This window comes from Seriola aureovittata, chromosome 13 (genome assembly GCF_021018895.1).
Source record: "Seriola aureovittata isolate HTS-2021-v1 ecotype China chromosome 13, ASM2101889v1, whole genome shotgun sequence".
NCBI lineage: Eukaryota > Metazoa > Chordata > Actinopteri > Carangiformes > Carangidae > Seriola > Seriola aureovittata.
The window spans coordinates 14,203,200-14,227,044 of NC_079376.1; the positions used below are offsets into that span (position 1 = coordinate 14,203,200).

Genomic DNA, 23,845 nt, shown 5'->3' on the forward strand with positions numbered 1-23,845 from the left:
TATACTTTATGTTACTGTCCTGTATGAGATCAAATACTTTTTACTAAGTGTGTTAAAGTCATTATTAACCTACAGATGGGTATTACAGACTCAAATCCCTACACCACTATTTCAACATTAACTTCAGAATTTGCAAAACCACGTCTGAAATTTTCGATATTTAGGGGGGGAAATAAATTAAAATACGTGATGCAGCAGTGTATGCTGTAGATGATGAATACCATCATAATACTACACCATAAATATGTGCTGCCATCTAGTGGCACCCACGGTGACCGGATCAGTTCCCATCATGAAGGCAGAGATTCCTCAGCAGGATCAATAACTGTTCCAACTCATTATATGTTAGCAGCACAGGTGTGCCACTGTATTTTTTGCTTCTAATCCAGTACTGGCAGCTATACCTTGTGTAGTCATATAAGAGCAAACATTGAATTTTAAGGGTCTTTAAAAAGAAAGGTTTTCCTGAGCTGGTTCAAAATGTTGCAGTGTAACCCATGTATTTTTCTTTCTATGTCACTCCATCAATTTTGTGTTGCATTCACCATTAAGTTGAAAGATTTTTAACGTTTTTTTTCTACTCTATGTGTCAAACTCCTTATCCCCAAAAACTTGTTTTCTGTTCTGAAATTGAAGTATTTAAGCCCAGGCCAAGACAAACCTTACCATGTACTATTTCCTCACACTTTTGAAAGTTCCTGTCAGAGCCACAGAAGACATTACACAACTGTTTTCATAGGCTTAGTGGGACTCTTCATGACGAGTTAACTGACCTTTCTGTTTAAAATCATTGGAGTGACCCTTTAATAATATGGAAACTCTGAAGGTGTAACAGTGTGTCAGTCCAGTTCCTCACAAAACTCAGAACATTCAGTTAAGCCGAGTGTTGCCCATCAGATGAGTAGGCTCACACCACCTACTAAAGTGGCAGGAAAAACTGGCAAATAGTAACTAAAATAGCTCCTGGCTGTGAATGGACATTTTGACAGAATCTTCATAACATTTTTCAACCAAGTCTGTGTTCTGTGCCTATTCAAGAAAAATACCAATCAGTTTGTAAAAACAATATCCCTGTGGTCTCAGACAAACAAAGTCACATTTGAGCTGCATTTCTTACATCTACAAACCAGGAGAAGCAGCTGTCTGTAGTTACAGTCTGATCTGTCGATAAATTAATTTCCAACAACTTCATAGCCTGTGGAGATGTACTATATATCTGCATGCCGTTACGGTTTTGCATATATGACTATGATGTTCAGTAGGTCAATCATTTCCGGATACAAATCTATGAAAACATTTCAAGGCAGAAAATTATTGGTCATCATTTTTTTAAACAGGAAAAAGTCATTTATTTCAATATACATTGCATTTAAAACTATATAACATTATTTGTTTGTTGAATATTTTACACAGCTCTTATCATGGAAATGTACTGGAATTTTACAAAATAAGACCAAGCTCTGAAATAATAATAGGATATCCTGCCCATTAATTACTGCATGATTCCTTGTTTTTTCACATAAAAGTAATTATAGCTTCTTACATTATTTTGTTCTTTATAAAAGAAAAAACATATCTTTTCAAAGTGAGTTTATATGTTCTTTGATGAAAATAAGATTGATCCAACAGTAGTGAGTGATTGTGATTATGTAATGCCTGAGAAACTGCTTTAAGTCAGAGCAGAATGGACATAATGTGATATTACATTGTTGCTCAAAGGTCCATATGTGTAGACTGGCGACTTCAGACCATTCAGATGTACAAACTGTTATATATTAAGAGCATGGAAGATACTTTGTATGTATTCATTGCAATGGAAGCAGATTCAAGAGCAGAAAGGAAGTGAGGTGCAAATGATATCAGCCTGGGAATATCTGTTCCAGCCTGACAGTACCACAAGAGCCAGAGATGGAAATAATTTAGTGTAAACACAAATCGGCACAGCTTTGCTCTTCGGAAATGGCCTAATAATTTAAATAGCAAAGGACTGCCTCTAAAGTTTGCAGGACCACCGTAGTTAGTAGTCACAATATTGCACTATAACAAGTGTGTGGGAGGGAAAACCAATGAGCAATAATTGGCCTGTAGTCTGTAGGCCAGCACCTGAGGAGGCCTATGGTTCAAAACAAATTGTTCACATCATGGTGATGAGAGCACTGAGCGAAGAGAGGTCAACTCTCCACTAGGGGGCCTTCAAGACCTGACAGTGATGACTAAGGAATCCCTTTTATCCATCTTGGTGTGCAGCGGAGTCCCCAGAGAAAACTAAACATGCCATGGTGCAACTGTAAAAGCGATGGGCACAGCCCATTACCATCAAGAGCTGGAGGGTCAGTCTTGTTGGAATCTAGACCCCATTTCTCAAAGTGGTACAGAATTACACATTCATTGCCATTAAAATGTCAATATAAAAGCTGTCTTTCATTTTTGCTTCACTGGGACTGTTAGCCTGGTGAAGATTGCTTTCCAGTTCCCATATATAGCAACCATTTACTGAAGACATTTTAGTGTAGCTATTACCAGAATTATCCTTATTTACATGGTTATCATGACTTACATTCTTTTGAGTAATCCGAGTCCCGAGGGAGCTCTGGCACAAATGTAGGAAGCTCGCAAAAGCATAGGAAAATATGTCACAAGTCCTTTCATTTACACCTAAACCAACAAAACTAATAGGGTGGCCTGTTCTGATTTTGTGCTGCAAACTGCTACAAAAGACTGTTGCAAAATGCCAGTTCAAAATCTGTTAGTGCCTGTTCATTCCCTTTCTCTTTCATACCTCTATAATCAGACAGGCATTTGTGAATCATTTATGTTGGCTGGGCATAGAAATCAAACCCTGTGGTTCCAACTGAGGCTCCAGCATCTCTCAGAAACAGGTCTCATCATCACTCAGTGGCAGCGTGACTGGTTTCTCTGCTCCGTTATCTATAATGGCCTTACTCTGAAGCCTTGCTTAGCAGGAACGATGATGACCATTTAGATTTACCAGAACAGTGTGGCATTTGCTTTGTACACAGCCGTGGGTCTGTCTGTTGCATATGATCTTGTTGTGGCGGACTGTGTGCTTTCTGTGATAATCTGGGGTCAGATGCCGGCCTTGTCGCTGTAGAAAGGCGTGACATGAAACATGTAGCAGTGTGTGCACACCCTGACAGGCTTCACCTGGCCATATCGGGGCAAAGGTGCAGAGTGGGAGGAGCAGCGAGAGCAGAAGATCTGAAATGACACCACATATAATATCAGTCAATATCTGTACGATTATGATGTGCAATGTTTTCAAAGTCATCTAATTCAGCAACAGCTGAGGGTATTCTGCCACGTGGCCTTCCTCAGACAGGAAGAGAGCAATCGTACCTTTCCACAGCTCCTACAGTGATGCTTCCTGCGGATGACAGTGAAGGGAGCCTTGCAGGCAATGCAGGAGTTGCAGGCTTCATCTGGGACCCAGTCAGGAGGGTCTACACAGAGCCAACAAAGAAACAGTCAACACAGAGACGGCCTGTCTTTGCTGAAAGGGGGGTGGGGGGGGTGGGGGGGGTGGGGGTGGGTGGGGGGGGTGTCAGGATGATATTTCAACTAAACTGAGTGGGTTTGTTTGTAGGTTTGCTGACCTTCGAACTGGCCCTCCCGTGCCTTGGCTGCCAACTCTGATGAAGAAATGGTCTCCTGACAGAGAGCACAGTCCTCCAGCACGGCACTACGCATAACAGGACCTGCTGGACACAACAGAAGTAGAAAATAAATCCACTATAGTGGCACTACAATACTCAAGAAATCATTTGATAGAAGCATGGATGAATTTTATCTTTTACCTGGATGGATTCTGCGTTTTTTCTTAACTTAGAGCAGCAGGGCTGAACTAATTTCATGAAGTCAGACTGGGGTCAAACTTTTTTTCCCACAAGAAGATTTTCTATTTTAAGCAAGCAAGCAAATGAAGTTTGTGTAGTTTTATGAGACAGGAATGTGGGTCAATAAGATTCACTATGCTGTGGCATTGTTCAGTTGAATAAATATTACATAAATATTTTTAGCTGCAGTAATGCAGTTTTAAATTCTGTCTGTATTATATTAATAAGGGAAAGACCCTACTGTATATCTGAGACATATTCCTCACCTTTCTTTTGCTTATCATTGTCTCCCTCCTCACATTTTGTTGCCATGACTTCAAACAGAGTCTTGAGGATGCTGCGAAGGTCACTAGCATAGTTGGTCTGCAGCTGATCAGCAACACCTGCATCACAAATAATGGACATCAGCTTGACACAGACAAAGAGCCGGATGGGAAAAAGACTAGGAGAGAGAGAGAGAGAGAGAGCTTGTACCTGATATACAAACAAAGAGACGGTGGATGAGGTCACTGCTGCTATGGAAGCGTGATCGGATCTTGTTCCTGGCGGCCACCTTGGCGTCTTCCAGAGCCAGCTGGATCTCCTGATGGTCCAGGTCTTCTGATGTCCCCGAGCTGGGGGTCAGACTGCTCACAGGGCTAGAAGGAGTCATGAGGGACAGGAAAGGATCATCATGTCATCTTTCCCAAATGTACATCCACTATTTACAGTACAGATTAAATTTATATTTCATCAATACGTTTACATTTACTCATTTGACACTTTTATCCAAAGCAACATAGAACTGAGGGACACATTGCACTAATGCTTCTGTAGAATCAGCACAAAAGACTAGATCCAGTCAGAGAATGTAAATATGTTTATACACATTGTAAATCTCCAGGAACGTGCCGTTATGTCTAATTAAATCAATAGAGTCAAACCCAGGATGCAAATTAATGCTATCACCTGTAGCTCATAAGGGCAGAAATGACTGACACTTCAATCAACTGCTAAATCTGAACAAAGACCTCAATAAAGACTGGACATGAACAAAGCTATCTTTTTACCTGTCATGCAAGGACACAGTTTTTAGTTACCATCAGAGCGTAGGCAGGATGAAACACTCAAACATATGACACTCCCACGAGTGATTAGTTACCTGGGGGTATATGCACTGCTTGACAGACTACATGTGGTGACCGACACACTCTCACAGTCACTACCTGACACAGAGCTGAGGGGAGAGTTCTGGAAACTAAAAACAACCAAATAAATGGTGAAAAGGGAGAAATGAGAAAAAAAAAAGGGCAGAATAAAATGTGTATACATAAACACATAGAATCAAGGCAACATAAGGTAAAGTGCAAATGAGAAACAATGGATGAAAGCAAAAGAATAATAAAAAATGTGATGAAATATGATGAAATAAAACAGATATTTGTGCTGATGCTAGACTGAATGAAGCTCATTCTTTCCCCAAAGCAAAACCTCATAACAGATTACTCCAACATAAACCGAAAAGCAAGTAAAATGTTTATAGAAATGACAGCACACCTGGAGCTCCTCCTGCTGTCCTCTTTGGTGTCCCTCTTCAAGTCTTTAGTTCCTGGCTTGTCTTTATCTATCTCCTTATCCTTCTGTCGGCCTCCACTGGCCTGCTGCCTCTTTTCAGTTCTCAGCTGGTGGTTGCACTGGGAGGGTTCATCCCCTCCGCTGGAGCTACAATGCTGAGCGTGATGCCCTGGCGTTGGAGCCACCACCAGGCACTTCTCACAGAGCTGGGAGTTTGAATCCTCTTGCAGCGGTTCTGCAGAGCTGCGGGAAGATGGTGGAGTCACTTGGGTGAGCTCACCCTTACTGTGAGGCTCCTGACCTCGCAGGGGCAACCGGCAAGCAGAAGATTGGATGACAGTGCTGGGGGCCGCGGTCTTAGAATGTTTCTCCAATCCCAGGGCGAGCCCTAAGCCAAGTCCAGTGCTCTCAGTGGTGATGGCATCCTCGTGGCCATCCTCACAGCTCCCACAGCAGACACATGAGTTAAGCAGGCAGTGAGTGGCCACCAGAGGGCTGCAGGGCTCAATCTCAGAGGGAGTGGGCCGTGGCAGCAGCAGCTTGTCCACGGCCAGCTCCGTCAAGCTCGGGGAGCGAGGGTTGAAGATAACCGTGGCAGACAGCTTCATCCCGCCCATACGGTGGGCGATGACCTCAGCAGTTTCAGAAGCTGTCCCCTCTAAACCCATCTCCCACCCGTTTGTGTAAGGCAGAGGTTCAGAGCCAGGGGCAGTGGTGCATGGTGGGAGCTTTGCATTATGACAGAGTGTGTTCTGGCTGCGTGGCTGTGGGCATGGTTGCTCTGATGGGGTCTCAGAGTACCAGCCATTCCTAACAGAGTCTGGCCGTGGAACCGGCTTGCGCTGCACAGGCCGAGCAGACTGTGGTGCTTTGGAAGGAGTGGCGGCAAAACTACAGGCCTCCTTTGAGATGCTGGTGATGTTGTCTCCTGCTGCATCCAGGTCGTCCATGAAAAAAACCCTGTCCTCCTCCTCTACATAGATGCCTGTTCTTCCCCGCACCCCCAGGAGCCTGCGGGGAGACGCATCAGTGCTGGAAGCCCCGCTGGAGCCTCCTGCCTCTCCTCTGTTGGGATTGTGGGCTGGGGACTGACCCTGACTGGGAGGCGACAGCAGGGTGGACATCTCATCTCCTACGAGGTACACCATCATATTGAGCTGCTCCAGTTCCTCCTCATCATACTGCATTGAGCAGGCCAACTCAGCCTCCTCGGCCTCCTCACATAGCAGGCCCTGCTCCTGCTCCTCCTCCCCCCTCTCTGTCTCCACCTCCTCCCAGCCCTTTTCCACTTGCGCCACCTCCTCCTCCTGGCTGGGACTGACATACAGAGCCAAATGCTCCTGTTCCCCCTCGCTCTCCCCCTTGGAGGTGTCATTAGCGGGGCTGGAGGATGAGTGATTCTCTTGGACCGGTGCTGGTACACTGTTTGTTGCCAGCCCCTGGCCTGTGGACAACTCCCCATCCTGGGAGATACACAAGTTCCTCTCCAGCGTCACCAACTCCTCTTCAGTCAGGGTCTGCAGCAGGTCTCTGCAAAAGCATCATAGGATAGTTTATACATAGTAATAGAAAATAAAATATATTTTTGTGATGTTTAATACTAATGGAGTGTACCTGATTTTTTTCAATAAAGTGCGAAAAGGCCGGAAAAGCTCAGACATGTCCTCTGATTTTTGTTGTAGGTTGAGAGGCCCCTCTGAATATACAACCAGCCCACTAAAAATATATTTAAATTCTGTAAGAGGGTGGCAAAGAATAGAAAACAAAGACGTGGGCGGAAGAATGGAGAAGACCGGCAACACTTACCACACAATGGCTAGTCTGGGAATTGTAAACATCAGTGCAGGTTCATAGTCATCGATCATATCCTGTGTGAGATAGCCCAGTTTCAGGGCCCTGAGACAATAGAGAGAGGAAAACACATAGTAAAAAAAGAAATTATCTCAGCATATTATTTAGATTCTGATTATTTCCAGGTGAAGTCAGCATCTCTTTATGGCTCTGTGCACTCACCTCTCCACAGTCTCACAGAAGAGCACAATCACCTCCTGCTGTACATAGTATTCTTTGGGAGACTTCACAGGCACCATGGCTGACACATAACTGGCAATGGAAGAGAAGGAAGAGGACTGTAATGACATTTGCAGCTTTGTTCAGTGTTTTTTTGGCAAAACTGCACCAAAAAAATCCTTGAGAGGATGATAATTGTGGATTAATCTTGTTGATATAATTGCCAATAATGTCTGGTCCTTAATTTACCTGAGCTCAAATTCAGCAAAAAGGCTGTCGAAATGTCGCAAGGCGTCCTTCATGCGGTCTGTGTACAAGTTGAGGTCTCTCAGGGCCTGGTCTCTGGTGATATTGCGTACCTCCTCCAGGCTGCGGGTGAGGTCCTTAGCCAGGGGTCTCATAGCTATACTCTCTATCTCCCTGTTCATGATGATGGAGCCGGCAGCCAAACACTGCACAGGAACATGTACATGATAAATTCTCTAACTTTGTACAGAAGAGTAAACTGAGAAAATGGTGTTTGCAATGCCAAACTTGACGATCAAGAAATACCACAACTGTAAAAATGAAATACAGTATTTTATACACGTGTGTAGGACTTGTATGAAGTTGTTTTCCTATAGACTGATACTGGAGGGAATACGCTACCTCAGCCCCAAACCACAGCTGGCCTGCCAAGTTGTCATGACGAATCTCCTCAGGGAACTTGACGCAGAAGTCTCTGTTGGCCCGGTCGTTGGGGATACATTCATCCATGATCTGATTGATAATGTTCAGCACATTGTCCTGCAGATGAGCACAAGAGTGTCAGAAGACAAAATTGAACAAATGAGTTGGAGGGATAAACATGAGTGGATGAAAAACTGTTCCTGAAAAGCTATTTTCTCTAATGTTGGTTGGTAATCCAAGTTTCCCCTCTTTCAAGAAGCCCATTGTATTCCACTGTTTAAAGACCATTGATTAGGAAGAGAATGAAAACAATTTGACAAGTACATGAGACCATTATGGTCCGCAGCTACATTCTCCCTCAATAAAAACATTAAACTAAAAGCCCATAATTCCAGCAGTGAAAATGCAGTGTCACACACAGCAAGGGCTAATCAAGAGCTTATGTGCCGCTGGCATGTACAACAGCCGTAACAATGACTTACAATGAGCCTTTCACTCAACTGCAGCTGCACTGTGCACTGTAATCTTGTCAGGCACAGCACTGCGTCTTTCTCTGCTCGCCCCGAGGAGAAAGATTAAAAAGCTTTGAGAGGGAGAGCTCAACCACCGATTCCTTTATGGCTGTGTGCTGTGCATGTGTCCTGGTCCGGTGAGTACCACCCCACTGTCTGTGAGAGTCTCCCAGCAGAAGACACGAGTGATAACCTTCACTACTGCTGGTTTCCAATCATTCAGAGGTAGTGACTCTGGCGTGACACCTACCTCCGACATAAGACTGGCTTCAGGTCTTTTTTTCTCTCACTCTCCATCTTTGACCGTTTCTCTTCCTCTGTCTCTTGTACATGCCGTCTAACTCAATCTTTGTCCATCTCAAAACATACACACTTGGCTGCTCCAGCAGGCCACACTGTAAGAACAGCCGTGCCAACGTAATATGCTCAGCATGCCAGCAACCCCCTCAAAGGCCCATGAATACGAGCCGATAGCTGCAGTGGCAGGTTCAAGTGCAAAATTTTGGCTTGAGTGCGCTTGCCTTCTATTCTTGGGGCCTCAGGGCTCTGGGGTACAATGCTACTTAATTCATTCTCCAAAATCCTTGGGGCCTCATTCACAACTTCTGAAAAACCTCAGTGTGACGAAAAGCATTAAAAAAAAAACTCAGCAAAGAGAAAGTAAGAAAGAGGAAGAAGAGCAGCAGAACAATTCAAAGAGAAAGAAGCTGTGAAGAAATACTGAAGAAAAAAAGGTGACAGATTGGCAGAGGGAAGGATGGAGAGGAAAGAGACAGAACAGTGGGGGATCAAGCAATGACCTTATTAAGTGGTTCTCCCCTCAGTGTCTTGGCGGTGGGGGGAGGCTAAGGCACAACGGGCCAAATGACGACCTCCCTCCACCACCTCCAGCTCTCTCAGCATGATGCAGAATGGCAGCCATCACTCATGCACAGCATCACCTTCTAAACTCCTCTAAACCCTGACCTCATAAAGGCATCAAATAATAACATGTATCGCTATATGCAATAATTTACTGCACGTTCCTATTCAGATTCCATCAGATTGTCAGTTTGTGTTTAATTCAGCAGTTACCGAATAAAAAAAGAGACGAGAGAAGTTCTACACCAACTCTTCTACACGACACAATTACTTCAGTAAAAGCCTCTTTCTGAAGAAGCTGTTCTTGTGACCACTTACTAATAACCCACATGACACACAGCCCTGTCTTATCTGTGTTGAGAGGAGTGTGTCCACTAGTTGCTTCCAAACAAAGTCCACTTATCTCACCTTATCAACAAAACTGATTGATACAAGAACCGGGTCAAGCGATGTTTGGCAAAGCAATAGTCCTATCACTTCCCCTGTATCCGGAAAGGGTTGATGAGGGTGTTGTTTATTTTTAGCTTTTAGACAACACCAAGGTCAAGCCATGTGAATGAAACAATCTATAATAAACACATGAAGTCATCACTCAGAGTCAAATCCAAGCTACTCTACTCTAATCTTATTATAAATGATTTCTAATAAATGAATGAAGTATAAACACTGACTTAAATAGACTGATCATTTTCATGTGAGTGTGTTGTTTTCTCTCTGCTGACCTGACAGGATCGGAACTGGTTGACCAGCAGGGTACATCTCTGAGGGTCCTTCCTGCCGTCGAGGCTGTCCAGCTCAGTAGCCACCTGGTTCAGCTCTTCATCAGCGTAGTAGAACTGGGCCAGGAGCTGAGGGTCTGTCCTCTGTACAGAAACACAAGGAAACACAAGGACGTTAATGTTAATACTTGTATAGCTGTTAAAGTGAAACAATCTGCCCTCTGCCCCCTGTATAGAGGTCTACACCCTCTATACTGTATGCTTTCTATACGTGTCCTTTTGCTCATTCGCTGACTTTCTAAAAAGCTGAAACATAATATTATGTTTCTTGTCTTGAGTGTCCTTCACTAACTGATTCTGAAGCTGTGGATACAAATATCAGAGTTCCAACAGCCATGTAATCATCTGACCCAACCTTACAACTCAAAACAGCACACTATTTACAGAGGAAATTACAAAATATAAAAGAAAACAAGAATTCTATTTCCGGGATAACTTGGATGTCTGTGTATTGTGTTCTCAGGGGATGACTGGGACAAAATCTCGCATCTTACTAAACTGTGAGAGATAAGATTAAACTCTCAAGGGTCCAAAACCTGCTTGCTGATCTCATACAGTGAAACAAGCACTGCTGAAATCTGTAACAACACAGAGTGAGGAATACCACGCTTAATCTGCTCTACACTGACCATTAGGCCTACTAGTTGCTCAGGAGAAGGGGCTGTGCTCATTCATTACACTAGTTTTCATGTGCATTGCTTAGGGGAATTATGTTGTGCACAGTTTAGAGCGCTGCATGAGTGAAGCGCGGTGTCAGGCATGGACAGCTGCAGCCTCCAGAAAACACAGCTTGATGCTTGGTGGTTGGGGCAAGTCAACACATGAATAATGTTCAGCAAGTCTCCTGGTTACAACAACACTGTGCTACTATAGCACTTTGGTGTTAACAGGTGGAGTATTTTAAGTCAGCTCAGTTTCACCCACTCCAATCGTATGTAGCCGGCGGTGAATGTTGCTCTTTTAGTCATCTTCTGCTTTGGTGATATAAACCCTAATCTCAGGCAAATAGAATAGAACAGAAAGAGAAAGAGATAGGGAGACGTAGAGGGAGAAGTCATTGCAAGGCAACAGAGCACAGACATGTAGGCAGCATAATACAGCAAAATACTTTTTTTGTCCCTCTGTAGGGACAAAAATAAAAATCAAGTAAGTAGGGCATTCTATAGGCCAGCTAAATAACAGATTGGTTTCCCATTTGCAGAGGTATTCTGGTGATTTATAAGTAAACATTAACACACATTAATGCATACCCAAATTTCCAACAAGTATAGGAAAATAAATGATTAAAAAATGGCATTAATCCTTACAAGAGGACTTAACAAAGGTTAATATAGTATGAAAGCTCCCCAGAAGAGAAGGTGTAATTAGAGAGCCTGGCCCTGGTAGAGGATTTGTGTCATTATCTCCCACCATGCTCCCCTCAGTGTGGGGGAACAGCACAGCACAGCAAATCACTCCACTGCTGAGTGAGGCACATGTACAGCCACAACACACAAGGTAGGGAAGAGACACCGAGGCATGAAAAATGTAAACACAATTATTCATCTGTATTACTTACACCTAACCAAAATGAAGAAAATAGTTGCAATGCAAACTTTCCAGTCCAAACGAGATAGCAATTTTTAAAATCAAGACACCAACAAACACACAGCATGTACGCACACACATCCTGAGGAGGGCTCGTCCAAAGGTTAATGGTTTTGAAAATGGCGACCACATGCCGATGTGCATCATCACAAACCACAAGCACCAAATGACGGTACAGGAGCTTGAAAGGACAGCATGACTGTGCGGACTGGAAGAAGGTGGAGCTACGCTGGTAAACAGGCTCATTTGTCTGCCGTGCGTCAACTGTCTGGAAGTGCTTTTCGTGAAGTCAAACTCAACACTGGTATTTACCGAAAACCTCTCACAGGGCCTTTTCCCTTAAGTTTGCAGTGCTTCCTGTTGCGTGATGCTCTCCCCGTGGGGCCTTGCCTTCTCTCTCTGAATTTGATACATGGTGCTGTTCCCTCACTCTCTCTCATTAATAATGAAACAAACTGTGAGGAGAAAACACAGAGATATAACCTACAGCTGGGATATTTGTCGCATTATTTCTGTGAGGGAGTAAAAAACTACTCTGAACATCTTTAAGGTTATTTGGAGGACGAAATATGTCACGGTGAGAGACTAAATCCTAATTAAAATAATATAATGTTGGGTGATTTTGTTTGGTGATAATACAGTTATAAGAAAGATAAACTGGTATAGTCCTTCAATGTGTGATACTTGAGTTTTCACCTGCCCACAGGTAAATCAGAGCTACAGCTAGGTGAGTACCAGAACAGCAGCACCGGGGTGGAGCAGAAAGGCTTTTATTTCATTGCTCAAGGACACTTCAGTTGAACAGATACTTGCCAACATAAAACTCGACCTTTGTGCCTTTGTGTGTCAATAATATTCCTGCACAATTTGCTCGTGTGTGAATTTTGATGTGTCTGCCATGTCATGCTTACTGAACAAAGTGGAGGAGTAACGCACAAAAGGCATCTCGCCCAAACTAAAACAGGCAACACTGAGTCTGTATTGCAGCAGGCAAGTAAGTGTTTCACAGGATTAGCAAGTGTTCTTTCTTAACAAGGTCACATGCATGCTCTATATATAAATCATCTGTGAAGAATGGGAATAGACAGCCATGGTATTATAGCAACACAAATAACATAAGCAAATAGTAATACTCATCATTGCATTTGGCATTACTATAATGGAAACACATCTAGTGGGTTTCTCTGAATGCGTAGACTAATGGGAAATTAATACAAAGGAAATCTTAATTCTACACAAGGAAGAAAACAACCCCATAGTAAAATTAGCTATTTATATTTCCATCTAAATTCTCTGAATAATGAGAAAAGCAATGATATCACCAGTCAGGAGACTGATATGACTGGACGAGTGCACAAGAATGAGTGAGTCTTTGACACAAATGTCACCATGGCCAAATAGGAAGCAGGAGTGGGAGACAGTGAAAGACCTTTTTCTTGCCGAGACACAACAGAGCCCAGAGAGTGATGGCATTCATTTTGAGATTTCTGGAGCTTATAGGCCAACGATGACGGGGGAAGAGACAAAATATTTGAGACAGACGCCATCCTATAGCCTCCTCCTGCTGCATTCCTCACATAAGAGGGAACATTCTTGCAGCATTGCATCATGGGGGAAAAGTCAAAGGCAGGCAATGTTCAAGACATGCTGATTTACTTTTAGATAGGCAGCAATGAGTTGCTTGGTCTACAAGTTTGGTGTACCATGGAATAATCATTTATCAAGTGAAAAAAGGTATGACGGATTTAAGTCAAACTTGACAAGGGAAAAGATCACTGGTTTTCATTTAGTGGGGATGTCTACTTCACCCACTTTTCTGATGGGAGCTGGTTGTACCAGCTGTTCCTAAGTTCAAACTTAGCCTAGCTATAATCTAATTGTTTGCTAAGCGAAGAATTAAAACAGGTTGAACCACACAAAATAGTTCAGAGTACTTGTTGCTAAATATTTGCACCGAGTAAGTGTCAGGTGTAACTCTTCCGCAGCTAACTGAGCCAACTAACCAAGCTAATATTAGCCTGGTAATATATAGGAGTAAAAGAGGCAATGAGATACGGTCAACACCTGACATTTGATTAAAATTAGTTATTTATTAACCAAGTTAAAATAAACACCACAGCACTTTTGTAATCTTGTCAACCAATCGAAATGCTTTACACTACAAATATATATATATGTATATATATATATATACACACTATAGTGTTATATATAGTGTTACTACTTGTGATGCTTCAGTGACTTCCCTTTTTACATAATTGATTACCTTTGATTGAACAACAGTTTCCAAGTAACAGATTTACACATAACTAATGTCTTGACCAGATTTCTGGTGCAACCAAATCCTGGGTCACGAGAAAAGTCAAAGTAGCAGTGCTACTTTAACATCTAATCAAATTCAGCACAATTAACACCTTTGGTTAACAAGGCTAGCATTAGGACAGCTGCCTCTGAAAGATGAGGCCCTTAAAAGATGTAAAATACAGACTAATCCTCTATCTGAGATTTAAATCTAAAGCCTATATGGTGATTTGACCTGGTTACATGGACTATGAGTCAGTGATGGTGTTAGACTCTGACAAGTGGAAAAGGCAGGCTTTCTGTTTAAACAAGTGCCTGTTTTCATCTGCTTACATAACATGGGAAAGTGTAAAGTCTTGGCTGACATTTACTTTACAAGTATAGAGTAAATTGTTAAAAAAAGATTTGCTTTAACAATAACCTGCCACTAGGAAAGAGCTAAAGAATTCCAACTTAAACCTCCGGACGGAGAATTTCCTTTAAAAGGTGACAGAAAAGAAGAAAAAAAACTTACAAGTAACAATCAAATTGAGAAGCAGAGAACAACACCTTCCTGTCAGGATATGAAAACTATTTTAGCAAAGTAGTTGTGTGAACATCTGACAATCTTTCTACTGAACTTGTGAGTTGCGTCATCATCACAAATGACAGCTCTACCTTGCATAAGTGAGGAAATGATTCAGCAGATTCAGCTCATGTCCCCTGTGGCGTGCCACTCTACTATTATACTCCTGCTGTCAGTTGTCCTGTGCGCCCCGTCTCTAAGATGACTCTAAAAACTCTATCCATTGCGGTCAGAAATATATAATTTCAGACTATTAATCTCTTAAAAACTTCACCCGGAGTGACAATTACCGCTAATCCCTTTCAATCACAGAATTTCACAATGACTCAGTGAAATTTCTGTCTCTTTTGTTTAACATAAAATCAATAACTGCTGATGACAGTGCGACTCTTATTGAAACGTGTTAGAGAGAGAGAGAGAGAGTAGCCTGTCGCTGTTCGATCAACATTTTCATCAGCTCAGTCAGTTTTCTCCTTGAGCTGCTGATTCTGGGCTTCATTTCTTTTCGGACTGTGCAGATGATGGAGGCTGTCAGGCTAATGCTTCATGAACATCTATAGCATCAGTGCATGCACATTGACCCCACTTAAGGGACTTATGAGAAACCTTGCCTCTGCCCTCCATACTCTATTCCAGGCTCAATTTGCTGCCTTCTGGCTGCCATCCAAGGATCAGAGGCAAATATTGTAGGGGGGAAACCAGTTCACTCTGCTTCATCCAGTCAGTTGGCAGACTGGCAAAAAAGCAGCCGGATACAGTTCATCACCTTATTCATTATTCAGGACTCAGCATAAAAGCCCCAGCAAGAGCGAGCCAATCGTTTTGGTAACAAAAAAGGAAACTTCCTCAACCTTTATTTATATTAAGTTTGGCAGAATAAAAAGTATAATATTTCTAAGAAGGAAGTGTTATGCTGAAGCAGGTTTACTTGTGTTGTCATTCCTTTCATGTTCAGCTTGCATCAGGAGTTTCCTTCCTCACCTCTGTGTTGTTTTCTGCAGCTACAGAGTTATTGATGGTGACCTTTCAAGCATAAACTCCAACTGTCTTGAAATCATTCTGGTCACACTTTAAGGCAGTCTGAGATTTTCTATTAAATAAATGTGCAGTTAAATCAATGGCATTAATCATAGACTGCTGAGGAATTTTCCAGCACTAACCAGCTGAACGCTGGATCCACAGTAGACAACAGACTTAACTCACTTCATTGACTCAATATATTCAGAGTGGTCTGCCCATCTGGACTGATGGCATAATCCGTTTGCTTGTCCCTTCTCTGAGGGCTGCCCTAATCTACCATTTGGACTAAGCACTGACCTGTGCATGTGACTGGCACATTATTTAGCGGGACAGGCTGAGGTAACACGGGGGGGCACAGAGGATTTAGGTGGCTATGAGGCGTGTCCAGGATCCCCTGATGGTAGTGTGGTGACATGTGGGGACACCCCTCTTCACATCAACTGCAGGGAAGTTCTTATGCAAGAAATAATCTGGTTATACAATCCAGAACTGGCTGTGAAATTGTGGCTACAGAGGGGAAGGTGAATTTTAGAAAACAAAATCAACAACTTAACATTTTTCATGAAGTGTGTGTGTGTGTCCTGAAGAGATGACAAAATTGGTCGAGGTACATGCCCCAATCTTTATACATAACAGCAGCTACTGAAAATACTACCATGCATAACATTTAAGGATTGTACTGAGCCAAAATACTTCTCAAAAAAACCCACCCAAGCCCTTTCATGATCACTTCCTTGCAATTTTGACCCACATCGCCTCCTCACTGTTGAGGATATGTTTGACTCAGAGTCAGGTTCACTCTGTCCACATACCTTTCGTTGTTATTAACAGTGTCTGAGAGCTGGTATTGCTACAACGACAGCTGTGAACAGTCACAGTATGTGTGAGCAAACACACATTTCTGACTGCTGTCTGTGGAGATTAAATGAATGCAAGTCAATATGCTTGTGCAACTGGGATTGCACCTTAAATTACACCTATAACGTGGGAGTAGCAAAATTAAAGAGTAATTGAATAAATAAATAAATAATATTTAATAATAATTAACTAGTAGCAATCTGCTTGTATCTTTGCACTTTGCACTCCAAACACACGGTTTTACCAATAATAAAGTTTTATTTTGCCATTCATATTGTCTTTCCCACATTTTCTTTTGACAAGTTAAGAAAATACTGTCACTATCTGGAAAATCCACCCATACAACATAACCAACGTACCCTAACCTTTCATTCTCAGCCAACAATAGCAATTTCTGAAATATTTTCAAAAGATGCCACTTGCTCCCACCCTCAAGTAAGTCATGACTGACGTTACTTTTGTTATTCCTCTGCAGCATACGACAGCTACAAGATGACAACATAATAATATTTTAATATTGACTGAATAACAGCATTGCTTTCCATTAAAACAGTAGATAAAAGATCAATGTTTATTAAAGGAAAAACTTGTTTCAATTTGTCCAGTCTTTCAAATTTCTAATCATCCCAGCCCTAGAATTCAGTAAGAAGAAACACTAGAGCTGCTAAAGAGCGACATCCTCTCATTTTATGTCCTGCCAACTGTAACCAAGGCCAAAATCTAATCCCAAAAATACAGGCCCACTGTTCTCCTCCTCTACTGCTTTCCCTGCCATTCTCCCCTGCTGCTCAGACAGAGCCCAGAGCAAGAGGGTGGCATTTCATTTGCTGGCTCTTCCTAGAACAGTCAGACCTACAGTATAGACAAAGGGCACCTTGAATGCATGCTTTATGTTTATCATCAGTGACAGTGAAGAGAGAAATTTAAAAATGTCTTTCATCAGAGACGGTACCAATTATTACCAATAAGAAACAAGGAGTGGAAAATGAGTGCAGCCTCTCAGTCGATATCAGGACTTGCTGATTCTCTGTGGTCTCACTCTTCTTCCACAGCTACTTTCCTTCAATCATTGCTTTCCCACACCTAGGACGATGGGCCCTGATTCCCCAATCCTGCAATGAATTTTAAAAGGCCTTCAATCGCCTGGCCTGTCTCGATCTGTACTAGGGTCAGGTCTCTAAATCCAGGCAGCTGACACCAAATCAATTACTGCATGGCTGGTGGGTAAGCAGAATGGGACATCCACAAAGAACTCCAGAAATGGGGCTAAATATGAAGCCACACTGGCCGCTGCTCAGCAGTTTGCTCTTCCATTGACTCTGTGCCAATTCACTCTGCAAAGACAAGCCCTTAATTGCTTTGCCTTCTCTCAGTTCTTCTGCTTGAGTGTTAGCAATATTCACAACCAAATCAGGCCAGTGATAAATGACAAATGAAGGACAAACAAGAAGACGAAGTAAACATCAGCAGAACCAACAACAGCAGGGCCAGTCTTACTCTGCTGAAGTGGAACAATCACCACTGAGGAAATTACCAGCCATTATTCACCAGGAACTGAGGACTGTGACAAAGTATTTCCCATAAAAAAGTGGTGCTCTGAGGAAAATACACAAGATAGATATTCATTTGGATCTTAAGATTTTTGTCACATTTATATATCACCAAAATACTCACAAGAATAACTGCAACTTAATTTAAAATGAACTGAGTAAAAGTTTATGCATAATGAGTAGTTCATGGGTATCAACGTAAAGAGGAATGAGGCTCACCATTATTTTCATAATTAATTCTTTGGTATATAGAATTGTGAAAAATGCCCATCATGATTTCACAGAGCCCAAGGTGATGTCTTTAATTACTTATTCTATCTGAACCACAGCCAAAGATGCAACAATATTGTCTTTAAAATCATATAAAAACATCAGATTTAAGGAACTGAAACCAGTGAGTATTTGGCATTTTTGGTTGATTAAACAAGTGAAACAATAAGAAGATTTTCACAATTGTTGGCAACTGATTGTTTTAGCTTCAGTCTTTAGGTCATCAAACCAAACAAAACACACAAAAACAACACAATTTAGCAAGTCTGTATAAGACATATATGTAGCATGTGTCATTACCACCTCTTCATAGATGAACATTTCTTTTCAAAAATCAAAATCAACTGATGTATTTTAAGTAGGGCCCACACAGCTGGCAACGGAAGCCTGAGTGGATGATAAGTGAAAATGTGTTGCTTTGTCAAAACCATCAGCTGTCAACATGTTTGTTTTTCTTTCTGACAGTGTAGACAAACATCTCTAAAGCATCTTTCATGGTGGCTTGACAATGATTTATGATCATGGTAACTTCCATGCTTGTCGTGTCGTGTCATTAACATGCATAAAAATGATTCCACACCATTCCTCTACATACAAAACAGATGACTTAATGAGATTTGACCTTAAACCATGAAGTGTATAAGTAGGTTAAACTTTTATTTATAGCTGAAATGATTAGGAAAACAACAATTTTAACTATTCATTAAAACTCAAATGACAAAATTTCACTGGTTGCAACTGATGAAAATTTCTGTTTGTCTTAGTCTTTTATGAGAGTAAACTGAATGTTGTTGGGTTTTGGTCTGTTGAACGAACGAAACAAACAATATGAATAAGTCAGCTTGGGCTATGAGAAACTGTGATGGGCATTTCTCACTATATTCTAACATTTCAAAGCTATTTTTAACTTAAATACAAAATATAAGAATAGGTTAAAGTCAGATTTGGTCTTTTACTTTACTACATATTAAAGATAAAGCTGTAAAATGAACATGTCACAAACAAAAATCATTGTACAAAAAAAAAGCATATATGTGGAGGTAAGGGCAAGGGAGGATTTTAAGGCTCGGAGTTTGTGCTATGCAAAATGAATGAATAAATACAATTGTTGGCATTAACTGTCATGAGAAACAAAGGGTAAGCTGTGAGAGAAATAAAAAGCTAAAAATTTTAAAACGTAGCACTGAAAACAGTTAACATCTGAAAACTTTTTTATGGTCACATCTAATGTGACTTTTGACCATTATGTATCATTTTATTTTTGTTTTTTTCTCAGTTCCCAATTGAACTGTCAGATGCTGGATGACCTTATCAAAGTAATTATGCATTAGCATTACATATGTTCTTACACTTGCTAACAGCCTACAATGTTACACACACAGTGATATCTGACATTTTGATCAGGGGGAGTGTAGAAGGTATCAGCTACCCGCGCACTAAACTGTCCAATGGGGAGAGGTGGAAATGAAAGGCAAATTAGTAGCATCCTGCAGATAGAGGTGAGCGCACCCGGCCTAGTGCGAGCTATGAGCCCGTCACACTGACAGATGAGGTGGTCTGGAGCTGAAGGTCAGCTCCTGAATGCTTGATGGAACAACAGCCAAGAGAGGAACTAAGGCTACAGAGGAAGTATACAGGTTTAGCCTCCTGACATCTCTCTCACTCGCCATCAGTCACTCAGCAAGTTTGCAGCTGATGAATGAGAGGTGAGGAGACAGTGGCCATTTTGGCTGCTCTGAAACCTGAGTCAGGTCTCGCCTTTGTTCGGGACTGCAGCGATGTGCAATGAAACAGATTTTCATGAATACTTCCCCCCTGATTTCACCATCTCCAAAGGCTCTTTACCTACCTAAAACTTTTCCCTGCACAATGTAGCCAATACGCAGTCAAATAAAACAAAGCACCTGGAACAAGTAAAGGAATTGTAAATATTTTGGGGTAAAATGTTAACTGTTGACACAAAAACCAGCTCAACCAGTTTTAATGACTGAAAGGAATGTGAAAAGTCTCACCGTATAGCAGTGTATCCTTACTTTAGGTGAGTTAACTATTACCGCCTTTCCCTAACAGCCTTACAAAAGACCAGGACAATCCATTCTTTCACTCTGATGACAGAGTCAGGCAGAATAGACAGGTACATTATGTCCCGCGCAGAGCTGCACACTACTCTCTCACACACTGGGTAGGGATTGTGTAGCAGGGGCAAAAGAAAGTCCTCCTCAGTGGGACTTATCTGGGGAGGTAAAGAGCAGCTCTGGAAATATCAATAGCTCCGCTTCAGTCAAGGGAACATGCTGATTCAACACTTTCCTCCAGGAGAACATAGTTCAATAATAAACAGCTTACTGTTGATGCAAAATGACAATGCTACACTGTGTTCAACAATAAATGCTAGAATATGTGGGTTGGCCCTGATTTTAATTACCACAGAAATATTTTCTCTCAGAGCAGAAGCAAAACTATTGGCTAGCTCAGCTGCTGTTCGGAGGCAGGAGCACAAAGTGACCTGAACCCTTTCATTACTGTTGTCTTTTCATACTGATTGGCATAATTACTGAGGCTTTTAGCACTCTTTCTCATCACTCCTTTGAGGCAGAACTGGTCATTTAAATCCCACAGACTTGTGTGTTATTCTGTTCATTCCTACCATGGCCGTGATATGGCAGAAAAGGCACTGATGTAATAGCTCAGCACTCCAGAGGCAGTAGTCATTCATGAATGTGACAATACTCTGGTGAACCCCAACACTTAAGCCTAACCCCAACAATGGACAATCAAAATGCTGTGACAGCAAACGTGGTTTAACAGAGAAAAGGGGAATGACGCAGGTGTGTGTATGTGGTAAAGAGCAGGTGGATAATATATAATCAGAGGCATTTCATCTAAGCCTTGTCTGACATTACTGTTGCAAGAACTCCTATTACAATTTATATGGCAACTCAGCTGTCTTCTTTCACCAGAAAGACTGACTTATCAACTTATGCTGCCAATCAGAAATACAAGTTGACAAACCTTATAGGTAAAGCAAACAAGTCTATTTCCTATGCCCAGAAACAACACTGACTGCACCACAGTCACCAACTTGTTTAAGAGGCTGTCTGCAGTATATTTTCCTCAATTTCTATGAAAAAAAAAATACTCAAAATGTACAGCAGTTATGATGCAAAGTCAGCCTTTTATATGCTGCTCTTGTACCAACATACTGAAAGGATACAATGTGTTAAACACACTAAAATGCTGTTCAGGCCTGTGGCCTTGCCCTGAACGTGGGTGTGTGGACTGTAGCAAATAATTTTACACCTTTAGTGTTCTTCATTAAAAGTCAAGATTTCTAGTCAAGTACAGAAAGTTTAGTAGAGTTTTCAATATTTTTTTAATTCCTTAATGTTTTTATGTAAATGCTCTGTGGTTGATAATAATAACCTTTTTGTACCCATCCTCCGAAAGAGGCCACATTAGAATACTGTGTACTATGAGTGGTGTGCATCATTTTGTAAAGTGCTTTAAAAAGAATATTTGCTCAAACAGTCTTCCCTGTAAATAGAAAACTTTCAGTAAGAGCATATCAGTAATTGTGTGATGATTGCATATAGGCTGTAAACCAAGATTAAGTTTACAACATCCAAAGCTGAGAAATCTCTAGAAGCAGACCAGGTAGGAGTTTCTCAATTCATCATAGGCACGAAAATCTGTGACTGTTTATTTATTCATTACTCTACAGAAGCGCTGATATTTTGTGATGATGCAGCACTAATAAATTACTGTATATACTGATCATTCACAACCTGCCTCAGACTTACACCCTTCTGTGAGTTCAAGTTGATGCATTGAGTAGTTTAAAATTGCTCTCCCTAAAACCTACAAGTTAACAAGAATTTCCTCCCTGGAGAAATATTCACATTCACTCATCCTAAAAAGTGCTGCAGATGACATTTATTTAAACTGTTCATTTAACAAGGCAACCGACCAAGCCTTCAATACTTCCTCTGCTGTGTCAGGCAAGTTTCCACACTGTGAGCTTGATTGAAAGAATTACAGCACATCCACTGCTCACTCCAAAAGTGATGATTTTACCAACTAATAATGAGCAAGAGCAGCATTCGATTTAATGTGTTTTGGTGGCTCTTAACAGCGATTCATACAGTTTGGGTTCATGTGTACAATCAACAAACAAATCAAATCCAATCAAATGCTGCATAGCAGAAACAATTAGTTATTTAATTAAACAAAATAACTTCCAATAAATTTGTAAATAATTTAATCGTTTCAGTCATTTTTAAGATTAAATGCCAAACATCCATTTCCAGCTCCTCAACTGTGAGGTTTTGCTGCTTTTCTTTGACTCATGTGATAGTAAACGTCTTTGGACTTTAGTCAGACAAAACAAGCAACGTGAATATGTCACGGACATCAGGAAATTGTGATGAGCATTTTTTTTATCTTCTACATTTTTATAGACTAGAGAATTTATCAATCAATAGAGAAAATAACCAGCAGTTTTAATAACAATAATCATTAGTTGTTGGACTAAAATGCTAGAAGAACTGTTTATGTAACATCAAAAAATAATTTCACTTTTGATTAAGACATTATTGTTAACATCATTGCTATTTTAATTATTTTTTTCATTACTGTTCCGGTTCTGTTTCTTATAAATAATCATATTACCATTAAGGTATTTCAAAGAACGTGTAACTATAATAACAATAACCAAAACAAATTAATCACTTCAACAATACCTGAAATTAATGACAATGTCAGCTGAAGGCAGCAGTAAGTCAGTCAGTAAAATCAATGAATATTACCAGGCTGTAACATTGTTAGTCCAGACTAGCGCTTGAAAACAAAAGCATCAACATCAACAAAGGGGTGGCTGCTGGTTAATACAGTGTAACATCAGGAACACGGGCTAACGTTAGCAGATGTGTGGCAGTGTGTGAAGTAACCAGGCTAGCGAGCCACACTGATCGGCTGTTTTGCTAGCTATCTCCAAAGCTATGCATAAAAAATGACTGACTGCAGGGCTGACACAGCGTGCGGATTCAGGATAACTTACCTTGGGCTTATACAGCCACTTTCGAAAGCGGTTCATCGTTACCTCGCCACCTTCCTTTGTCACCAACCCCTCCTCTCCTCTCCCGTACCTGTGTGTCTGACACTATTAGTGGTTGGCTGCTAAGCTAGCTCGCGCTGCTGGGTTCCACAACGGAAAATGTACAAAACACAACGTACGGTAAGTTGTCCTGAACGTTACAACACAGCTCTGAAAGCGCACAAAGGAGATATTCGGAAACAGTGACTTATTTCCATCTTCCCTGAATCCCGAGCTTGGCTGCCTGTCTCCCCCACCCGGCCACTTTCCAAGTCCCGACGATACAGACGAGCGGAGCACCGACTGCTCTGCTGTTCTCTGCCCCTGTAACGATACTTGATGACAGTCACGTTGACAACATTC

General features: G+C 41.5%; 1 protein-coding gene across 3 annotated transcripts; it reads right to left on the bottom strand.

The window, feature by feature from the left end:
- Positions 1-1,320: 1,320 nt before the first annotated feature.
- On the bottom strand, positions 1,321-23,799 carry zfyve28 (zinc finger, FYVE domain containing 28). 3 transcript variants are annotated; one of them, XM_056394090.1, is made up of 14 exons: positions 23,447-23,799; positions 10,183-10,323; positions 8,067-8,204; positions 7,668-7,870; positions 7,422-7,511; positions 7,215-7,304; positions 7,023-7,124; positions 5,391-6,938; positions 4,996-5,091; positions 4,329-4,492; positions 4,121-4,237; positions 3,615-3,716; positions 3,358-3,461; positions 1,321-3,219 (listed from the first exon to the last, which is right to left on the bottom strand). In XM_056394090.1, exons 1-14 carry the CDS (start codon positions 23,480-23,482, stop codon positions 3,088-3,090), a joined length of 3,063 nt encoding a protein of 1,020 aa, XP_056250065.1. In that variant the 5' UTR covers positions 23,483-23,799; the 3' UTR covers positions 1,321-3,087. The 3 variants fall into 3 exon arrangements, with proteins under 3 accessions (XP_056250065.1, XP_056250064.1, XP_056250066.1); XM_056394089.1 differs by having other exon boundaries at positions 3,615-3,719; XM_056394091.1 differs by lacking the exon at positions 4,996-5,091 and having other exon boundaries at positions 3,615-3,719.
- Positions 23,800-23,845: the final 46 nt, after the last annotated feature.